The sequence below is a fragment of the Vanellus vanellus genome (genome assembly GCF_965231255.1).
Source record: "Vanellus vanellus genome assembly, chromosome: Z".
In the NCBI taxonomy this organism is placed as follows: Eukaryota; Metazoa; Chordata; class Aves; order Charadriiformes; family Charadriidae; genus Vanellus; species Vanellus vanellus.
The window spans coordinates 38,171,525-38,193,133 of record NC_138908.1 but is presented as its reverse complement, the minus strand read 5'-3'; the positions used below and the strand labels follow the sequence as shown (position 1 = coordinate 38,193,133).

Genomic DNA, 21,609 nt, shown 5'->3' with positions numbered 1-21,609 from the left:
TTTGAAATGTTCTTTTATCCAACTGTTTGCTACGTACTCTTTCACACAACAGCCATTCCAACTTCTATTTTTTAAAAAAAAAGTATTTACAGTATGAGTACATCACTTCACTCTCCTAAGGTTTAATCTAAAAATTAACAAAACCATTAAGGCTGAAATCCTTGATTAAATTAAGGTGGAGAAGGACTGGATTTCATTCTGGACTTTTTAGCAGAATCATTTCCTTTCTTCATCATTGTCCAGTCACACCTGAGGGCAGGCCTTAAGCAATACAAAAGTCAGGACATTTGCAGATCTCCACTCAAAAATGACTTATTTCAGAATGATAGTTTAGGTCCTCCTCATCTTTTCCCTTCCTTTCCCCTCCTCTTCAATTCAAACAAATAAAGGCTCCTTCCAAAGAATTCGGAGAGATTTGATCTTAAGGACAGGAAAATATCTGTTTGACAACAGCCTAAACCAGACACTTTTTTGCCCCCACTAAGCCAGGATGTTAGTTAATTCCTTAATTCTCACTGAGCTTGGCCAAACAGCACTGATTTTAACAGCCATAAGAAAATCAGAAAATGTGAATGATGTAGTTAATTATATGAAAACAAAGCAGTGCCAATATTCATACTTACAGGCTGAGGCTGTTCTGCAATACAGCAGTTGAAACACAACCAAAACTCACTCATTGTTTACAGTCTGAAGTGGGAACACAGATGAAAAGCAGGACTCAACCTCTGTAAATTTGTCTCCAAGTAGCAAGTTCTTTAAATAGTTTTATATCTAATGGTTCCAATGTGAAAATCTTCTCTCTGTTGGGCTCTTCTCCAAAGACAAGTCAGTCCCAGGACAAACAACTTGAAGGCAAACAGTTATTTTAGAGTCTTCTTTCAGAAGGTTGGTCCCAGCACCACAGAAATGTTACGTATGCTTCTTTGGTCCCTAGCGTTATGTGAACCTGAAAACAGAAGTACATTACATCAAAAAGAAAGAATATACAGAATCTCATGCTCCCAGACAGCCACCCACACCACTGATTTCTTGATAATATCTTGAACCACAGACTAAAGAGACACTAGCAAACAAGTCATGCTTATTTCAACAGTGACTGCCAAAAATGGCATATACCAGAAATCCATACGAGACTTGCATTCCAGCTTTGGTTAGATGCGGTGCTATCTACTACTGTCCAATCTTTTGGCAGCCATCTCTGTTTGGTCTGTTTCTAACTTTCAAATGCCATTTTAGAAAGTGACAATTGCCCATACACCCCTTTAAACTTCTTAGGGAATTGTGCTTATTGACACTTCATATTTCTCAACAGAAACGTTCCCAGTCCATTACAGAACAAGGTTTAAATAGTATTAAACTCTAACCCTGTCGCACAGCTGTCAAGCAAAGGTGTGCTTTCCTAAATGTTGAGGAAACAAATAAATACATTTCTGTATATGCAAAATTTGCAAAATAGCTGGGCTTGGTCAACTCAAAGTATTTTCCTTCCATTCTCTCTACCCTCCTGCTTCACATTATTCAAAATAGACTTCAAAATAGGACTTACTTGTAGAGTTTGAAACTCTTTCCTTAAACCTCTGAAATTCCTCACGTGGAACAACTGAGGCTACAGATTCCAGCCATTCCTTTGCTAAAATAAAGTTTATTGGTTAATCTCCAACCTGCTTTCTTTCACTAAGAGTGCAAAAAAACTCCTGTGAGGTTTCACCCTGGTTATTTATCTTGCCATGTATCATAAATATTACTTGCAGAGAAAGTGAGATAATGAGTATTCAGAAGTTTTTACATGCATATTCCTTAATAATTCTATATATGGCAGCATCTTCATTCAGAGAAATGTGTGCATAACTATGCATCACTATTTGTATGCTATTTCTCAAAGTAAGTATGAAGTGATTTGGAGATACATAAACTACATATATATACGTGCATACACGCACATTCTGTGGTAGAGCAGTCTCACTTAGCTACTGCCTTGATCAGTTCTCTACATGCCAAGCACATAAGCAATGAGGTCCCCCTCATTTACTACATACATGCAAACTTACGGTACTGTGCAGGTACAGTACTTGCTGTACTAGCCAGGTACTTTCCAGGACTGTTGGCTGCAACGCGCACATACAGAAATACAGTAGTACCTTTGCCATACTACATCCAAAGCCTCTGGGAAGCTTTCCCACTTTTTACCTTTTAAGGGACTGACCGAGGATCTTCAAGAAATAAATGCATGCTGCAGTAGCACCACTTAAATAGCAAAACCCCAGCAAAAGTACTTGTCTCTGCTAGCTTTGAAAAAGCTAACGGTAGTGTTTAAATTAAATTTATATGCCTGTTTGTGGCATTTCTTGCCTAAAGATCAGAATAGGAAGTGGGGAAAAAAATATTTGCTAACTCTTCCTATCACTGATACCATATAGAGCAAAGCAATTTTATCAAACAGAACACCTTGAGGGCAAGAAAAAACCTAAACAAGAAAAAAAAAAATCCTTCTACATGACCTTTCTTTTGTCAGATGCTTCCAAAAACATCTTAGTATAGTGCTAATATTATATTTCACTATAATATTTTCACTATTTAAGAGAAGATTTTTTTTCCACCTCAAAGATGATCATCTAAATCCCATGCATGTGTCAAGAAGCTGCAATAAAACATGGGAATTATCAACCAACAGTATGAAATACAAGAATTAAAATAACTTTAAGAGACTCTTAGGAACTTCTCACTTCATAACTAGATAATGTTACATCTTTTTCTGAGTTATTCTGGTTACTGAAAGTTTGGTCAACTTTAAATAGCAAGAGCTTGACTAATGCAGAAAAGGTTGGTAAGAAAATACTGTTCTCAGTGGAAAAAAGAAAATACCATCTCAGAATTTGCATGTTACACAATTATTTTCCAAACCTGATACACTGCAGTGAGCTTCTCTTGCTGCACGAGTGACCCGATATTCTGATTTGCAGCTCCTGAAATTCTGACACTCATATTATTGCTTCCTCACAATCTTTTTTTGACAAAGTCCAGATTTAACATATCAAATTCTTGTTCTCACAGAGGGTTAACTTCCATCCTGCTGTTACACCGATGTACATGGAAAGGGCAGGGAAATTCCTCTGTGGACCAGTCTCCTCATTTGCTCACTCATAGCTGGAATGCTCCTCCAGCTTACTGCAGCATTAAATGCCTGTGTTGAGCTGAAGCCCTGAGAACAAACCCAAAGGGCTTGTGCATGCTCCTGTGAGCCAGGTAGGCTCTTCCTGGTTACAAAATACCCAAAGGTGCAGGAGACTTTCCCCACCCAGCCATTCTCAGCACACAGGACTTGTGCCCTGCAGGACAAAGTTCTCTTTGAAACTGACTCCCCCCCTTAAATCAAAAGCTGCTGAATGACAAAGCCAAGCTAGAGATCGTCAATAACAGTCTCTGATAATGCGTTCATTCTTAAAAATGTTTTTTAACTTCTATAGCCTGTATAGTGCCACATTTGCCTTTAATTTCATGGTTCTGTGATCAGTACCAAGCAGTTTTTCGATCTGTTGTCTTTTCATTAAAAAAATGGCGTTGGGAGGACGTATCTGTAAGCCTGCAGAAAACTGCCAGTAACTGCAATTCTTAAAAGGCAAACAAAAGCTTGGCAATATTTGTTAGAGCACCGGAATTTTATACACCCCCACTCTGCTGAATAAATTATTTTTACAGTGGCCAATTAATATAAAAGATGATCAGGTATGCTGCTGCACCAAAATGGAAAGAAAAAGCAATTAAACCACAGGCAAAAAGGTGATGTCAACAGCAACACACTAGGACTTCCCTTACACTGCTGGTTACTTGTTTAAAGACCAAGCTGAAACAGTAAAATTCTGCTGTTCTTTTACAAATTATTGATTAAAAAGAAAGAAAGAAAAAAGCACCATACTGACCTACAGCTACCAACCAGGTAATTAGTATCGGGCCCACTAGCAATCTCATGAGAAAGTGTTCCTGCAAAGCCTGGACAGCACCCCAAACCTAGATGCAACTAATGAGATCCCAGCGCGTGCAATACTTCACTGCTACTTCTCTTTGTCATAGGATCAGGCATTTAATGTGGCGCTGTTCACAAGTGTTGCTGCATTCATCTGTGTAGACTTGCCAGATTAATAGGACAACAGAGGCTGAAGAACACAAATCAAGACAACAGCTCCGTCACTCTTTCTTTTTGCGCTTTACACTCTACTCTTCATGGTGCTCAGGATGGCAAAACACCATACAGCTTATGTCAAAAAGACAAGGCACTTATTCTGTCTGTTCTGTTAATCAGCATGATAAATGGAGCAACACCTATTTGCTTTTTCCCACTGAAACTTTCTGAACCCTGAATGCAACTTATTTTAGAGTGTATGACTCACATTCCAAGAACATACAGGACTATCATGCTGAACAACTTTGTCACATGTTAAGGCTTTTATACCTTATGTACTCTTTAATTACTATGAAGAAATGAAGATATTAAAAAGGATACATTGTTTAAAATTTTAAGTGAAAACCAGTAAGGTAATTTTCATTACTCTGAAGTTTACTCCAGAGTAGCTGATCTAATGCAAAACTACCGCTTATTGTTAAATACCATAATAAAGGCAGTAAGTGCAAACAGTGCATTAATGGATAGTGGGGGTGGAGCATAAGCACATTCTCTTACAGTATCAGCATTTTTTCTTATCAAAGCAGTAGTAACTTTTCTGCAAGAAATAAACAGCAGGAAAGGAAGAAGGGTAAAAAAAGAACTAAATATCCTATCCAAGCTCTTCACATTTACTGGCAAAAAGCAGGCTATTTACCTTAGCTGATCCAAACAGGAATATGCTGCATGCTGTTGAGGGTCAGTTAGAATAAAGCTACTTATTAATTATATAGCTTAAGAACAGCCCGCTGTTTTTAAAAAAATATCTATAAAGTTCCTTTTAAGGGTGAACCCTCTATATCCTTTGCCTGCACACTGTTCTCTATGGCTTCAAACAGGAAGTGCGGTAACAACGCTCTGACAATTACATGATGCAAATAAAACCACAGGAAGAGAAAGAAAAAAGAGTGCAGGTGTTAACATCTGAAATTAACTAGATTTGCTCCACGCTCAGACTAGTATTTAAGAAGAAGCAGGGGAGGGGGTATAAAAAAAAAGTGAAGCATGCACAAAGTCATTACTAAGTGTGCCATGTCATAGTATGACATGACATGATGTACTATGACATGCACATGTATGCACAAAGTCATGACCAGGACTACTAGTAGTTTTTTAGTCTCAAGTAATTTATAAGAAAGACATTTACAATTATTCTTTATATGGAAGTATAATTCCATAAAAGACCCTTCTTTTTTTGCCTTAAAGGCTCTGAACAGCTATCATTTGTTTCAATCCTGCAAGCTGTAAGTGGAGAATTATAATTTCAGAGTGTATTTTTAAGACTTCTTTCATATATTAATATTTTTCACTTTAAATCTCTGTTGTAGTGATACTACTTCCTCTTGCTGCTTAGCAGATACAGTCAAGTGGCAGCAAAAAATGAGGGGGGGGAGGGGATTAAAGTGTGTCCAGACCAACAAAGAGGTTGAGCTGGTACACACTTCCATGCACTTACAGTTATAGCAATTGGAGGATGCTCTCCAGCTCTCAAAGGAAGTAAGAAGTTTTTACTCCTTTGCCATTTTTGAAATAAAACAATCTGTACAAGAAGCAATAGAGGTTTTAAACAAAAACTGCCTATAGGGAAAGTTGTCTTCATGCATGAATTTTGTATCAGAAATTTTATCTCACCAGGGCAGTGCACTTGCAGAAGCAGTCTTCCTCCCTTCCCTCCTAGCAGGGCAGGCACTTCTGGGGACTTTGGCACTTCTTTTCATGCACCAATTATCTTTTGCACTTTCAGATCCTGAGAAACCTGAGCTGCAAGTAACTCTTGACAAAGGACAACATTCACCATCAACATAGGCTGAATAAGGCTGAAATCCCTTTTTCACTTCCTCATAACTTTCCCATATCTATTCTGCCCTCCTCTCCCCCAAGTGCTTTAGGGTTTCTTTCAAGACATTAAAGAATCTTCTTCAAAGCTTCAGTTAGACTTTCTTGTGCATTTTCAAACCCTGAATGCAGAGTCCTGACTCATAAAAGATACTTTATTAATTTCTTTATGATATGATTTTGAACATTTTGACTAAAGCTCTTTCTCAGATTTTATTATAGGGTTTTATTTTGGGACTATTGGTCATTTGGAGTTAGGTGGGGGTTTTTGCCCCTATTTATACTGATATCGTTTTCATTACTGTATTTCCTTAAGCAACACAGGAATAGGTTGTACTTCAAATCAAGCTCAACACAAATTAAGAGCCACTAACAACTACATATTATGAGAATGCTTTGTTTCTGAATTAAAAGTTTCAAAGAATATTGAAAATGGTAGAATAGGATGAAGGCACTCTTCTGGCTTACTTAAAGGAGAAAGGTGGTGTGTTTTACTTAATTCTGTTGTTAACAGAATAGAGACTAGCTTTAGGAACAATCTCACATTTCACTGGAACCAAAACACCTCAAGATTTTGCTTGTGTTACAGTTTGTAGGAAGCCACCACAAGTTTCCCTGCAACAAGTGTACCTGTCTGAGATAATACATGGGAAGGCAGCATAAAGGTACAGGAAAGGAACCGCAGCAAGTCCATAAGGAGAAATACTAGGCTTTTCGTACCAGGTCACTGACAGCATGAGAGGGAGCTGTAAGGCAGGTGAAGGCAGGAAAGCATTCAGTCAAGGAAAGAACAGCTCACACAGTGTGACAGTAATCATGTTGTTTGCAAGTGCCAGCTGGGAGCTTAAAGCAGAGAGCCTTTAAATTTCTTGATAGTGTGAAGCTCAAATATTTGTTTTATCCTTGTCAAGCGTCCTGCCCTTTTCTTTTCTTTTCTTTTTTTAAACGCTCCCCCATCTGCAATTGCTAAAGTTTTACTCTCTAGCCATTCTGTCAAATTTAATTATTTCAGCTAAGTGGCCCAGCCCTTGAAAAGTCCTCATTACTTTGTGCACAAAACCAGCAAATGAAACAGACATTATTACACTGGTCCCATTAAAATTCCCTGTGTCCAGTTTGAAACATAAAAGCATAGATTTTTTCAGAACAAGATCAAGTTTAACAGGCAATACTGTGTCAGTGACTGAACACTGCATGTAAGCTTTTCCTCAGCACTAACATTTCAAAGCTTCCTCTGTCTTCAATTAATAATTGCTTTCAATATACATGGGTTCAATGCAGTTTTCTGAAACATAGACCATGTTATTTCCCACACATACAGGCAGACTAGAACCTACTTCTCTTAGAACCACAGAGCTGTGGTTTTAAGTAAGCATAAGCATAGTTCTGCATTACAAAAATGTTATAGTAAAATATAGAAAGACTAACAGAAAAATAATGGTCCAAATTTATTTACTAAGTAACAGGAAGACAAACACAAAATAAATGTTTTGTCCTACCTAAGATATTGACTAGGCATAATATATTTTGCCCTACCTACAAAAACGGTCAGTTAAGAACAAGTAAAAAGCCTTTAAGAATCCAATCCTATAGTTTACGAAATGTGATTTCATTTTGCCTGCTCATTCACATTAATAAAATACATAAATCCTGTTAGTCAGAGTTCTAATTGGTCGATAAGATTATCTTCTTAAATGGCAAGCCTGATTGAAGGTAACACAAAAGAAGTTTTCTCAGCTGGCCTCCTTGTTAATTCTAACAGGTAATACCAGTTAGAGGGAAAAAATAAACAAGCCAAACTAGTGGTCTGAGGCAGGCTCTGTACAGGGTACCTTTTCCATAAAGAATGGAAAGAAAAAACAAACAAACAAACAACAAAACCAAAAACCTCCCTGAAGAGCCCCCCGTTATTACTTCTAAAATAATGATGGGAAATGCTCAACATCAGTGTCCAGAGCACCCATCATTTTAACAACAGCATAGCATTAAAAGGAATAGAATAGTCTATGGCGCAAAAACCACCCATGACGCATGACAGACCACACAAGATATTCAAGGCAACCCTACCTGTTTTTTAGTATGACAATAGGTAAAAAGCATTATTCACAGCATTTATAATATTCCTTTTTCCACAGAAAACTAGCACACCAAGGCAATTTCCAAGGCAGGTTTAGGACAGATGAAAGCAGTAAGTGGGAACAAGGGGAGAAAAGGCCATTAAAAACTGCCAAGAGTTCACAGAGGTAAACACTCACCAGTGCAGTGTTTCGTGTCAAAAAAATAATCAACATGGCACACCGCTATTGCAGATTTTAAGTTACTACTGTAAGATAGACAGCCTTGCAACAGAAGTCTGCCATTGTATCTAAAGTAATTTTAATGCACTTCAGTAGATTACTGTTGTCACTTCCTCACCTCCCACTCAAGTACAAAACAATTATGAGACCAATTACAGTAAGCAAAGCAGCATCGCATTTACTCAGTCACCCAGTAACACTGGCTAGGGTGCACATCTGCCTGTTTGAAAAGGCAGATGAATCACCTCTGTTCAAGCCTTCCTTGGCACGTGGCAATGAAATGTTACGCACAGGAAGAGTGCGTCAGATCAAGCAGCACGGTTCTCCTTTAGCTTTCAGTTCTGTAGCTTGCAAGCAACAAAACAGCAATAGTTTTCTGTTCAAAGTGTGACAGAACAGCATATTTTTCATCTACTAGCATTTAATGTCCTACCATTTCTTTATATTACTCACTAGGCTTTTTATAATTTCTGTATTATTAGCTGCTTTAGATGACTTGAACTCTGTGCAAGAATGTAACATCTGCATGTATGCACATGGGAGATTGCTTAAACCTAAAAATTAAGACAAATAACATTTTCAAAGATACTTGGATAAGTCTAGAATGGAAGTGGAATTTAGGATGTTTGGAATATGTACGTACAGAAATTATAGGCAGAGACCTATGACATCATGCAGCCCATCTTCTCAGGTGTACCACTTCCCAGGTAGCAGTACAGTATATTGTACTGTGCAGTCTATTGTACGTTCAGCACTCCTGTTAATTCTCCCAAATGACCACTCTTTAGCTCAATAGAGATCACATTGCTGGCTTCAACTTCTACCACCTTCAGTGGCTGATCATTTAAACAGCACTCACACAACAACCACACATATGCATGTCTAAATTAGACTACGACCGGTCTGCAGCAGTGCTAGTTTTCCCTAACTAGACACTTCAAAGTAGTATATTAAAATATTTGGTTAATTTCACAGCAAGTCCATCTTCATACAGTAAACAGTGCAGAAATACAAGCAGTACCACTCAAGTTAGGTAGGAAAAGCGGTGTGTTACTGGGGCATGTGGCACAGCCAGGACGCACAGAAGTTTTAGAACCAGTGAGAGGTGTGAAGTTCTAACTGGACCTGTTAAGATGTCACTTTAAAGATAAGCACAGGGAGCTGCACCAGTAGGCTGACAAAGTAAGTCTCAAAAAGAATGCTTTAGTCAGAAATATGAGTACATGTAAACGTGCTTACCATAGCTACCTATGTTTTCAGACCAGAGCATGGAGGGGGGGAATCAGCTAAATTGTCTGGCATTTTCCTCTTCTCCCATCAATAGCCAGAGGTCTGCTAGCACGCTACTGTGCAACACCAGCACGAGGTCACGCCCAGACAGAAGGGTCAGGTTTCATCTTTACCTAGCAGCATACAGCAAGAGATGGTTCTCTTTCTCTGCCTCCCGACATTTCAAGTCACGTAAGGGAAAGGAAAGTTTAAACGTAGCAGTAGTAACAGAGAAGTTGGGTTCATGTATCATAATTTAAATATGCCATAATGCAGAAGAGTGTCCTAATTCTATAATCCTCAAACAGTTGCAAAGAAAACAATGAATTGAAATACAACTACTAAGTAAAAAGTACGCAGAGAGTTCCTGGACTTCCACAGCACAGGTAACCCCTCTTATCCACTTCCACACCAAAGCAGCCTACCAAATACCGTGACTGCGTGTGCATGCACGCATCCATATGAAGCCACACACACAACCTATAATTCAGTAACTGTAGCAATCACAAAGTATTTCGTTCCTATGACTAAAGCTATCATGCTATATATAGCAAGTATTAAAATAACCAGAAAGCTAACAAGCTTTTACTTCTACAAACCTCAGACACCTAGTCTGTAGTAAAGAGAACAATTACAAAAACAGAAAAAGTTTCTGAGGGCAGCTGGTAAAGAAAAATTTCATATATTAGAGTTGCAGTCAGTATGAAATGACATTTTGCAGGTCAACAGCACCTGTTTGTTTGGTTGGTTTTTTTTTTCTGAAAGGAATACTCATTTTTCAAAATAGAAGAAGATTTAGAAAGGGGAGAAAAATGGAGGACACTTCATGAGATACTTTTTATCTCTACAATTGTTCAAACCAAGCCATTACAAATGCACACATAGACATAGCTCATTAGTAGCAGTAACACCAGCACCTACATAAGGTTGTTTCATACAGGAAATCCTATAATTCAGTATCCTATTTTGGGACCACCTTCAGCCTGCAGCTTGATTCAGATACGGCACATTAATTAAGAGGAATTATTGCTCTTTCCTTCTCCCTCCCCCAAGTTGGGAGTCACTGCAAACGATCCTTAATATTCAGTTCAATTTGAGTATTTACTCTTTGGAAGAAATACTTGACCACTTGTATATCTCTTGCAAAACACTGATAAAATGGTTATCTCCATAATCAAAGGCAAGAACATATAAAATGCAATTGCAAACAAAATCTTGAAAAACATCCCTGATTTTCATTTTGTGATAGATATTTGCCGATTAGTTTTTTGGTTGGAAGTGCAGATCAAGTTTGTTGTTTGGAAAGTCTGTGACAGATGCACTCACTCTGAGTGAGCAGTGCTTTGGTTCAGGTATCACCAACAAAGAGGTCTGACCGGAGCCAGCCCCACTGTGCAAACTGTAAGAACTCTACTAGGCCCTATCTTCACAGGGACTAAGGAATCTAGGCCATGCCTTATGAGGAGCTAAACAGTGCCAGCCTGAGCTGAGACTAGACAAAACTAGAACTGCTACAGCTGCACACATGCACATACATCAACGGAGGGTTTGACTACAAGTCAATCACTTTACGCTTTAAATGTCTGTAGTCCCACCAAGACCACTGAACTCTCCTGTATGGCAGCTGGCTGCACGGCACTGATCTCCCCCTTAAGCAGGGACATCTCTCAAGGCTGAGAGATCCCTTACCAAGCATCTGATATCTATAATGAGGTAAACGATATTTTACATTAGGCCTAAAAGTATCATAGAAACATAGAGTATCTTGAGTTGAAAGGGATCCATAAGGATCATCAAGCCCAACTTCCTGCTCCTCACAGGACTACCTAAAACTAAACCATATGACTAAGAGCGTTGTCCAGATGCTCCTTGAACTGTGACAGGTTTGGTGCTGTGACCACTTCACTGGGGAGCCTGTTCCAGTGACTGACCACCCTCTCAGTGAAGAACCTTTTCCTAACATCCAATCTGATCTTCCCCTGAGGCAGCTTCATTCCATTTCCTCGTGTCCTATCGCTGGTCAGCAGAGAGGGGAGATCAGCACCTCCCCCTCCACTGTCCCCCTTGAAGAAGCTGTCAGCTGTGATGAGGTCACCTCTCAGCTGTCTCTTCTCCAAGCTGAACAAACCAAGTGATCTCAGACACTCCTCGAAAATCTTGCTCTCGAGGCCTTTCACCGTATTGGTCTCCCTCCTCTGGACACACTCTACCTGCCTCATGTCCTTCTTGTGTTGAGGCACCCAAAACTGCACACAGAACTCAAGGTGGGGCTACACCAGTGCAGCATAGAGTGGGACAACTATCTGCCTCAAACAGCTAGCGATGTTCTGCTTGATGCACCCCAGGACACAGTTGGCCTCTTTGGCTGCCAGGGCACACTGTTGACTTGTATTCAATTTGCCATCAACCCAAACCCCCAGCTGCCTTTCCATGGGATTGCTCTACAGTCTCTTGTCCCCTGACTTGTATATATAAGCAGGATTACCTTGTCCCAGGTGCAGAATCTGGCACGTGCTCTTGTTCAGTTTCATGTGGTTGGTGACTGCCAAGGCCTCTGGCCTATCTGCATCTCTCTGTAAGGCCTCTCTACTCTTGAGGGAGTCCACAGATCCTCCTTGTTTAGTATCACTGGCAAACTTACTCAATGGACAGTTGACTCCTGGGTCCAGATCATTTTTAAAAACATGAAAGAGCACTGGCCCTAAAACCAAGCCCTGGGGAACACCACTGGTGACTGGCTGGCAGCCTGATGTAACCCCATTTACTATAACCCCGAGCCTGACCCATCAGCCAATTGCTCACCCAATGTATTACGGACTTGTCTAGATGTATGCTGGCCATTTTGTCCAGAAGGATACTGTGAGAGACAATATCAAAAGCTTTGCCTAAATCCAAACCCCCACATCTGCTGGCTTCCCTTCATCAACTAGATGGGTGACCTTGTCATAAAAGGAAATTAGGTTAGTTAAGCAGGACTTTTCCTTTGTGAACCCATGCTGGCTATGACCAATGACTGATTGTCTCTCAAGTCTTTTTCAATAACTCCCAGAAATACTTTCTCCCTGATTTTACCAGGCACTGAAATGAGACTGACAGGCCTGTAATTACCAGGGTCTCCCTTCTTACCCTTCTTGAAAATTTGATTAAATCACTGCTTAATTACCATTCAGTTACTGCTTAACTGATTACCATTTCCTTTTCATTCAATCATTGATTAATTATCATTTGATCATGATTTAATCATTAATAAACCCTTTAACCCCATAACGATGACTTCCCTTAATAATTCACCTGCAACAGGTCTTTTTATACACTAGACAACATGAACAACTTTACCAAATAAAGTTTAATCATAAGTTAATGAAGTTTAAGAAATCAGGTGGAGATGTGCGCAATTTTAAAATGAAAACACATTATGACATAACATATGTAGACAAATAGCCAAGCATACATACAGTCAGCTTAAAATAAAATTACATGGTGCACAAAACAAATCTCCAACACTGAAATGCAATTTCAATAGAGATACCAGAATCATTGACCTAGTTAAGAAACAAAGAGATGTACAAAAAAGGGAGTTTCAAAATGTTCCAGAAACATTTTAACAAAGTATGTATTCTCAGCAGAACAGTTACTGCTGTTCTGAAATCTTAATGCACAGGAAGCAAAATTACCTCCTCAGAAATGACCTATCTTGCCAAGAAACTGAATTGTGTACCCTGTGTAATCACAGTAAGTTCAAGGCCATTACTGCTAAAAATGTCCATTTGGAAAATGCCCTGTGGGTCATATCTCAGTGGTGGTTAAGTCACCTGGAGTTTTACTGCCAACGTAAAACCACTGTAAATTTCACACGGTTTGGCTTCCCTATGAAAAGCCTATGTATACAGCAGGATATGGCTTACCTACATTGATAGGTATCCAGTGAGCTGAAAAACCTAGAATAAAGGTGTGTCATGACTAAGAGTTATTTTTCCAATGGGTTTTAAAATAAGTTTTTCATACCTGTAAATGCTCAACAGGTTCATTTCAGCTCCCCAAACTGAAAGCTGCTGACAAAACCATAATTTGCAATGCTTGTCTACTAAATATGAAAGAACGTTTACGTATCTCAATTCTTAGTCAGTGGCTCACAATAAGGAAGTAAATAAGCATTGTGAAAAGTGTGCTCTGACACCAAATAACCACAGAATGACACTACTATTTGAACTCCACAATGAACTTCTGCTTATATTAAATACAGCTATTCAAAACTGTAGTCTCATACAACAGACAGAAAATATATCTGTATAGCATGTGGTTAGAAATTTTATTTCCATACACCCTCCTAATAACCAGGCATCAGATAGGATATGATTTTCTGATGTAAATTCAGCCTGTCAAAAATTTAAAGAATTTTCATAAATAAATTGCAGAGATTATCCTATATCACAGACTATCCAATCTTATCCAAAAGCCTACTAACAGAATGTGCTTAAAAATGCTTCACAACATAAACAACTGCTCTTGTAAATTCAGAGGTTTGTTTTTTTAAAGGAAAAAATTTTTCTAAAAACATCAAAAAACACTCATGGAATTAATTGTGATAAATACAAACATTTATTCAGCTATTCAATAACCTAGTTGAAAACTAATCATAACAGTATTTTTTCCTCCTAAAAGCACAAGCTTAGGTAAAAAAAAAAAAGTACACCAAAAGACATTAAGAATCATATGGAAGGAAACCAACTTTCAGGTTCCAATATCAATCCAACCAGTGGATTGGAAAGAGAAGGTACTCACTGTCACTAACTCCTCCCAAAAATCTCAATGCTGCAGCTTTCAGTGCTACCTCTGCTACATTGCAAATGGTTTTGCTTTACATATGACAACACTACAGCATGAAGAATAAGCCATTCTAAAGCAAGAACAACAGCACAAGACCTTCCCAAAAAATCTGCCCTCCCTGCCCCCCCCCCCAAAAATCCGCAAAACAACCACACCACAATCCTGCCCACCCCCAAATGAGGGTATTTTATTCTTTAGCTCAAAGCCAGACAGTGTTTACTGCCTACTTCCTATTAGCTTTCAGTTACAGCTGTGTTCCTACACTGTAACTTCTGCCTTTGAAAGTCTCTGTTCTCAATATAATTCACAACTACCTTATTAACAAAGAAATCAGAAAGCCTGTTCTAGAAAGGAAAAAAAAGAAAGCAACCAAGAACATGTTGGATATGAAATTAGATTTGCCATTTGTCATATACACTGTGTCTACAGAAGGAAGAGTTCAGCGTTCAGTCCTTTGAGATGCAATTTCATGCATAATTATTGTGCTGAAATTACTCCACTTCCCATGTGGGCACCTTCAGGAGGTGCCGAGAGCAGCTGTATGTGAGGAAACTGGCTTACACAAGCAGAGTAGTCAAACCCATGCCAGACAAGATTTTTGAGCAGACTACAGAAAGTAAATCTGTCCTAGCTACTGCAACTTACCCATATAGACAAGATGCAGACTCACCTAACCTCAGAGCATGGCTCTCTGCCAAATGTCTCTCTCCTGCCTCTCATGTGCTCTGTATCTCACCCCCTGCATGGGCATCTGTGTGGAAAATGGGATTGATTTGTACATGATTGATAACTGGGCATCAAAAGCTAGCTCTAACTTTGTTTTTAAGATACAGCCTACAATGCAGTGTATTTCTGTCTTGCATGAAGGAATCAAAACTGCATCATGTCAAAACTAAAATAACTATTTTCAGGTTACTGTAACAACAACAAAAAATATCTGGACTTAAAGGATGTGGTTTTTCACCTTCTTATTCGAGGAACTTCATGCATAAAGCACATTTATGGGTACAGTGCGATTATAAAACACTTACATATTTGTCAACAACTAGAACATATTACCTCAAGAGAAGCTCAGCGCACGCAGCCACTTTTGTATGACGCTTTTGTTTCCACTTCACAGAAAGATTCTGTTGCCCTGAGGGGATAGAAAGGTGCCTATACTGAATGTAGACATGAATTTCTCATTTAGCTGATGCCAGCTAGAAAGCCCCCTACCTATGAAGTCAATATTTTTAATCACCGAGAGCAATTAAGACACCAGTGCAGTGTTTTCAACAATGAATGAAAAATCAAAGTTAAGTTACAAAGAATAAACACGAGATCAACAAATCTAGCTTCTTTATAAAGCATAATTTTTTTTTTTATTATTTGCATGGTCACACCTTCAGATGATAGATGGAAGCATAAAACACATCTTTAATTAGAAAAAAAATTATTATGCCCAAAAGCACAAATGACATTGTTGATATAACTGGGTAATTACACTTTTGAAAATAGGTTTGCAAATCATCACTTCTGTACGCTGACACCCAGCCTCCACGTCCCCTTCCTACTCTAACAGAGATTTAATCAATTTAAACTAGGTTAAATGAGTATGAGTATATAGCTTAATGGTAAAAGCTATAGAGGCAAAATAGTAAGGCAATTATAAAAAAAGCACTTCCTAGTTTTTTTCTAAATTCTACAACAGTCTTAGTGGGCAAGTGGTGGAAGTTCTAGCACAAGTCATTTAGTACCAAACTATACAGAGCATTAGTTAAAAAAAAAAAGAAAACCAAAAGAAAAGCCCACACATGAACAGTCACATCTTGGCAAAGAAATGAATAGATGAATGAGCAGCTCTTTTCCATTCCATTTTTCTTAATGATTTTGTGGGAAAGAAATCAAAACATCTTTAATGTACATTAAAAAACTGCATTACAAAAAGAAAAAATATTCAGTACCCATTTAAAGACTTGGCAAAAACTTTGAGAACCAGTATCAAGCACATAAAAGAACTACAACTTTCTCCCTGAACTTAATATGCTCCAGCAGGGATAACTCTTCAGCTTGGGCCATGGTGACTTCATTGATAAAATTTGTGAAGTCAATTTTGTGAAATGATTCTCATAGCAAAGGCTGGTAATTGATGTAAAATAATATGCATACATATATAAAGATCTTTGAGTAGAGTCCATTATCATGAATCGTACTGCTAACTATTTAACAGGAATTAGTTTAATTGTTAAAAAAAAAAAAAAAAGACACAATAAGGAGGCTCATGCCAGGCATAGGATTTTCCATGAGCATTCTGACTTTGAGGAAGTCTCCTGATCTCTTCCACTTTACATGTGTGGGAAACTGAGGCATAAAGACAATTTTATTTTATAGCTCAAGATAGCCAAGGACATTCTTACTCAACTTAGTTCTAAGCACATGCATTTCCACCAATTTATGGATTTCAATATAAGTCTTCTCACAAAGCTAGCGCATTGAAACTGCTCTGTGATGCTAAAGACAGAGGGCAACCCTTTGCCTGCAAAACTGGCCAACAAATGTTTATTAGTTTTTAGAATTCTGTATGCTAATCTTTTACATTTTTATAAGCAGGCATTGGAAAGAACAAGATCAAAATATGGTATCTTTTCATATAAAGCAACAAGTATGTTTTTCAGCAGAACTTTTTCTGAACTCTGCTCACAGAACTATGCAGTTGCCATGAATGGTCTGCCTTCAAAAAAACACTGAATATACACTGCTGATAACTTTAATCTGTGATGAATTTTAAAAAAATCTCTACACATCTGTCTTATCTGCTTTCATTGCATTCTAAATAAATAAAATAAAATAATAATAAATAATAAAGACACTGGAGTGATGGAGGAAGCAGGAATTTAGGAAAAGTGAACACCCAACTCATAAACATCTTCCTCCTTAACCCTTCCCTCAAAATACTTGTACTATTATGCTGTTAAGGCTGAAACTGGCCTTAGCTAGAGTTTTGTGAACGTTTCATCCTTCTGTCAGTATTTCAAACAAAGCAATCACCCGCAAGGTCCGTCAAGCTGCCAGATACTCAGCCACTAGTGTTTTTCCTCTTTGTGCTGCCTCTGTTCTCCCCACAGTACTGCACTGAGAAGCAAGCATGTCGAACCCTAGGAGCCAAAAGTTAGAAAACAAAATAGAAAGAACAAGCTGAGCAACCCTTTTTTGCTGAGTCCACCTCTTCCATACAGCAAAAGGTGAAAAACAGCCGTTCAAAGTGATTTGAACTACATGCTTCTTGCTATAGGGTCCTTTTACACTTACATTCCCAGAAGTTTTGTTGAAAGAGGAGGCCGTGCTTCCTGCCCCTGCCCTGTGTTGTCCTGGTCTCCACACTAGCCTAGCATGGTCTTCAGACATCGCCCCTACCTACTTCCTGCTTTCTCATCCCTTCCTCAAGAGTATCTACACTTCTCTCCTCCATGCACACATATGGTGAGGCAAAAAGATTCATCAAATACTGCATTTTGTAACGGCCAAAACAGTTTCTACTTACAGCAGATGTTAGCAGTGTGAAATAAAATCTTATCACTGGAGGGTCACAAACCAATGAAATTACATTCTTCTTCCCATTGTGGGCACTTCAATTCCACTGTCATGTTACCCGACAGTATTTGCTTATCCACACTGAATGAATACTTTCAAGTACAAAGACCTAGCTCTGGAGAATCTGTTTGGGAGGGTGGAAAGGGAAGAAATGAAATTATTTACAAGAAAACAGTATCAGCAATTGTGGCATGCATCAGAGGCATACTGTGTCCAAGCAATCTCTCTTACATTATTTTAGTTAGTTACCTGCTTGTGAACAGGTAAGGAAAGGAAACAACACAGACACAAAACATTGCCCTCTTCTTTCCAACCTTCTGACCTAAGCAAAACTCCTAATGGAAGCCTGAAAAATAAACAGTAGTTTGACCATGATATTTCTCATGCCAAAATAATCACTAGACATACAGTACTTCTGCTGATAAACTTGAAAGGTCCAGAATAACAAGTATAACGTATACTACTTGTGCTTCCTAGCTATGAAAAGAATGCTGCTGCCACACAGACTAAGAATCTCTATAAATATAAGCATGAAGACTCAAGTGTTTCTCACATCATTCAAAACCATTTGCCCACTTGAAACAGAGAAGTACAAGTTCCTTTACTCAAGATCAACTACGGAAGTTTTCCAGACAGTCAACAGGCAGTCTTTTTGTAACACACATGATAAAGTCATAAGGAAAATGGCAACAGCAACCATTGCAGTTCTTCATATCAGGAAGAACTGTCAGGTTCCTCCAAGACCTCTTTTGTAAACTATGCTGATGAAGACTGCAGAACAAGCCACTGACAGTGAAATGAATTACAAGGCTTACCTCATGATGGATTTAACATCAGATGCTTCCAATTTTAAGCTCGAAAAAAAAATGCTTTGCCAACATCACCTACTCTTTTCTCCACCATCTGTTGCCTTATTATACTCTTTTGACAGGTAAACTTAGTTAATCAGAGTTATTTCTCTTGGCAAAGACTTAGTTCCCTAGAGCACAAGGTAAATATATATTAGCTATTCAGAAGGATCATCCTGGCTCCAAGTGTTGTTATGGAGAAACATTAAAGACCATTAAAATTTCCTAACATTCAAATCCACTACTTTTCCTGGTACTGCCAGGGTCAGGAAAGCCTATGGATACTAGTACGTGCTCCTCTTTAAATGAGACAATGCCTGTGATTTAAACACAGTGGAACTTTGTCCTATGCCAGGATCACAGCAATTTGGAGATGCAAAAGACTAAGCAGCACAACACCTTCATTTTGTCTCAAGAACTGCTGTGGCAAATGACCAAGAAAGAGGAATTCAACAGACAAGCTTTGGAAAGAAAACATAGCCCAACCTAGCACACTGCCTTTTACAAAAGAGGTAAAATTGCATCTTCTCTTAAAATCAAAAATCTGCCCTATTTTCTTTAGTCCTATGGAGACTTTTGCCCCCTTCCCCAGTTACCCTGAACTCCTCAGGATTTTGCGGCCACTTTTGAAGGAGAGATTGTAAAGGTTTGAAGTATATACAATTGGTAAATATCTTAATACTGACCTTTACAAACTTTGAGGAAAAGCACACTACTGAACTGCTGGCAAACTCCATTATCACTGAAAATTTCAGCTGTAAAATTCAGCAGAATGGTCTCTGTTCAAGGGGGGTAAAAAAAAAAAAGTTCTTTTCTTCCTTCACATTTTTCTTAGTTCTGTTCAGTTTTGTTTGATGTGTTGTTTTGTTTGTTTGTTTGTTTGTTTTAAGTTATTTAATAACATCATAGTATTTCATTTGTATAATCTTTTCCAGTGAAAGATCTGGAGATGAGTCACTAGGGTTTTGCTGGAGGGTACAATCAAATCTGCATGTAGAACTGACTGAAGTAAATCACATCAAACGAAAAGCAAGCAGCAACTACTTTGACTAAATTGTCAAACAGTTGTAAAGTGACAATTCAGTTTACCATACAAAGTTTCCCTGTTCTGAATGAGATCCTCTCTCGTCCAATGCCAGACACTTTTCTTTTGTGTGGGTGGGCTGGGGGTACATTTTCCTTGAATCTGATGACAAAGATATCCTGTATATATTTGGAAAGAAAAAAAAAAACCAAACCCACACATCAATTCCTTTGCCTGGGATAACAATTTTTACCTGAAAGATAAGGTTAAGGTGTAGAAGTATGCGTTTAGATAGAAGTTACAGTTGCTTTTTAACATGTTTTTCCATTATGGTTACTCTTTTTCAAATAAAGGAAAGGGCTGTTAAAGGGGCTCTCAAGCTCTTTAAATTTGTAACTGCTTTCACTAGCAACTTCTACAGAGCGCAAGATACAGTTATTAAATCTAACATTTAAGTACAGCCTCAGGTCCTATCCCGGCCCCAAAATATTTCCCTCATTTTTCCTACCCCTCATAAAAATAAAGAGAATTCTATAATTTGAGGCTCAAGGCTCCTCCAAATATTTTACAGGTGCCCGACCTTTTGCTTTGCACTTTACAACAAGTCAACAAATACACCTAGTAAGGGAATGTGTTCCTCCTAACTTTCACCTTTGGTCCTCTTTCATTGCTCAGGATGAATACAGAACAAGTAGGGGAAAAGGCAAAAGAAAAAAACGGAAAGCCAAGAAATGAGTAACTCATCCCATCTACAATCAAGCCCCAGTAAATCTTGCTGGGACAGTTTAAATTATGTTCTAACTTTCCACCCAGCTCCTGCATAGGACATTATTGCCTGTGCAGAGTCAGCAGAAAGGAGCACGCTCCTGACTCGAGGTTGCCCCACATCAGCACATTGGCCTGACCAGAGAACATCCAAGAATCATCGCATCTGCTTCTCCATTTGCTCTGGGCTCTGACTTACAATCAGCTTGTAGCAGAGATGTTAGAGACTGCATATAGGAGGTAAGAAAGTGGAGGAGAAAACAAAACAAAACAAAGATCTGTACCCATCTTGCTAAAACATGGCTATTGCATTGGTCAAAACACTGGAAAACAGAAGTAAAATAATCAAACTTCACCATTCTTCATTACAGTAACTAGATGAGCATGATGCAGTAACAGAGCCTTCACTAGCAAGGTGCACCTTCTTCCTGAGTGGATTTGATTTCCCCTTTTTCTCCCCAAAATGGGGGGCAATGGCTCACGTGTGAGCTTCAACACAAAGGCCAGATATGGCTGCAATCCCTTCACGCAGGATAATCAGTCATTTCCCCAGAGCCCTCTTTGTTTGCCACTCAGCCACAGATCATTCGGTTTAAGGTATTCATTATTCAGTCTCTCCCTCAAACAAACGCCCCCTCTCTCCCAGACATGCAGCCAGAACTGTGGCTGGTGAATTGCTATCCACAGCTGGGTAATTAATGAAGCCTATTGTATTCACATCAGTAGCGTTATCCCAATTCATTCACAGGACTTCCCATGCAAATAGATTGTAGTGCTGCATCTTACAAATGAAATACTTAACATGAATTTCCCTAGAAAACATCTGTCACAATAAGCATAACCACTTTAGAAGCACCAATGCAAATCTTTCAAGTAGCCCCATGAATATATATACATATCTATTTTTTATAATAAATTAGTTTCTCAAACCACTGCTTCTTTAAGGATTTTGTACAACTATACTGCAAAAATCAGCTTGAACTGAGTTCCTTCATGCTTTTTAACTGGTAACAATGA

At 38.6% G+C, this 21,609-nt stretch overlaps 1 protein-coding gene across 1 annotated transcript in view; it reads right to left on the bottom strand.

The window, feature by feature from the left end:
• The window catches only part of CDC42SE2 (CDC42 small effector 2), an 84,597-nt gene that overhangs the window by 34,293 nt on the left and 28,695 nt on the right, over window positions 1-21,609 (bottom strand). Inside the window, exon 3 of the mRNA XM_082497591.1 lies at window positions 624-946. Within this exon, the coding sequence (XP_082353717.1) occupies window positions 624-677 (54 nt within the window). The 5' untranslated portion in view covers window positions 678-946. The remainder of the gene's footprint in view (window positions 1-623; window positions 947-21,609) is intronic.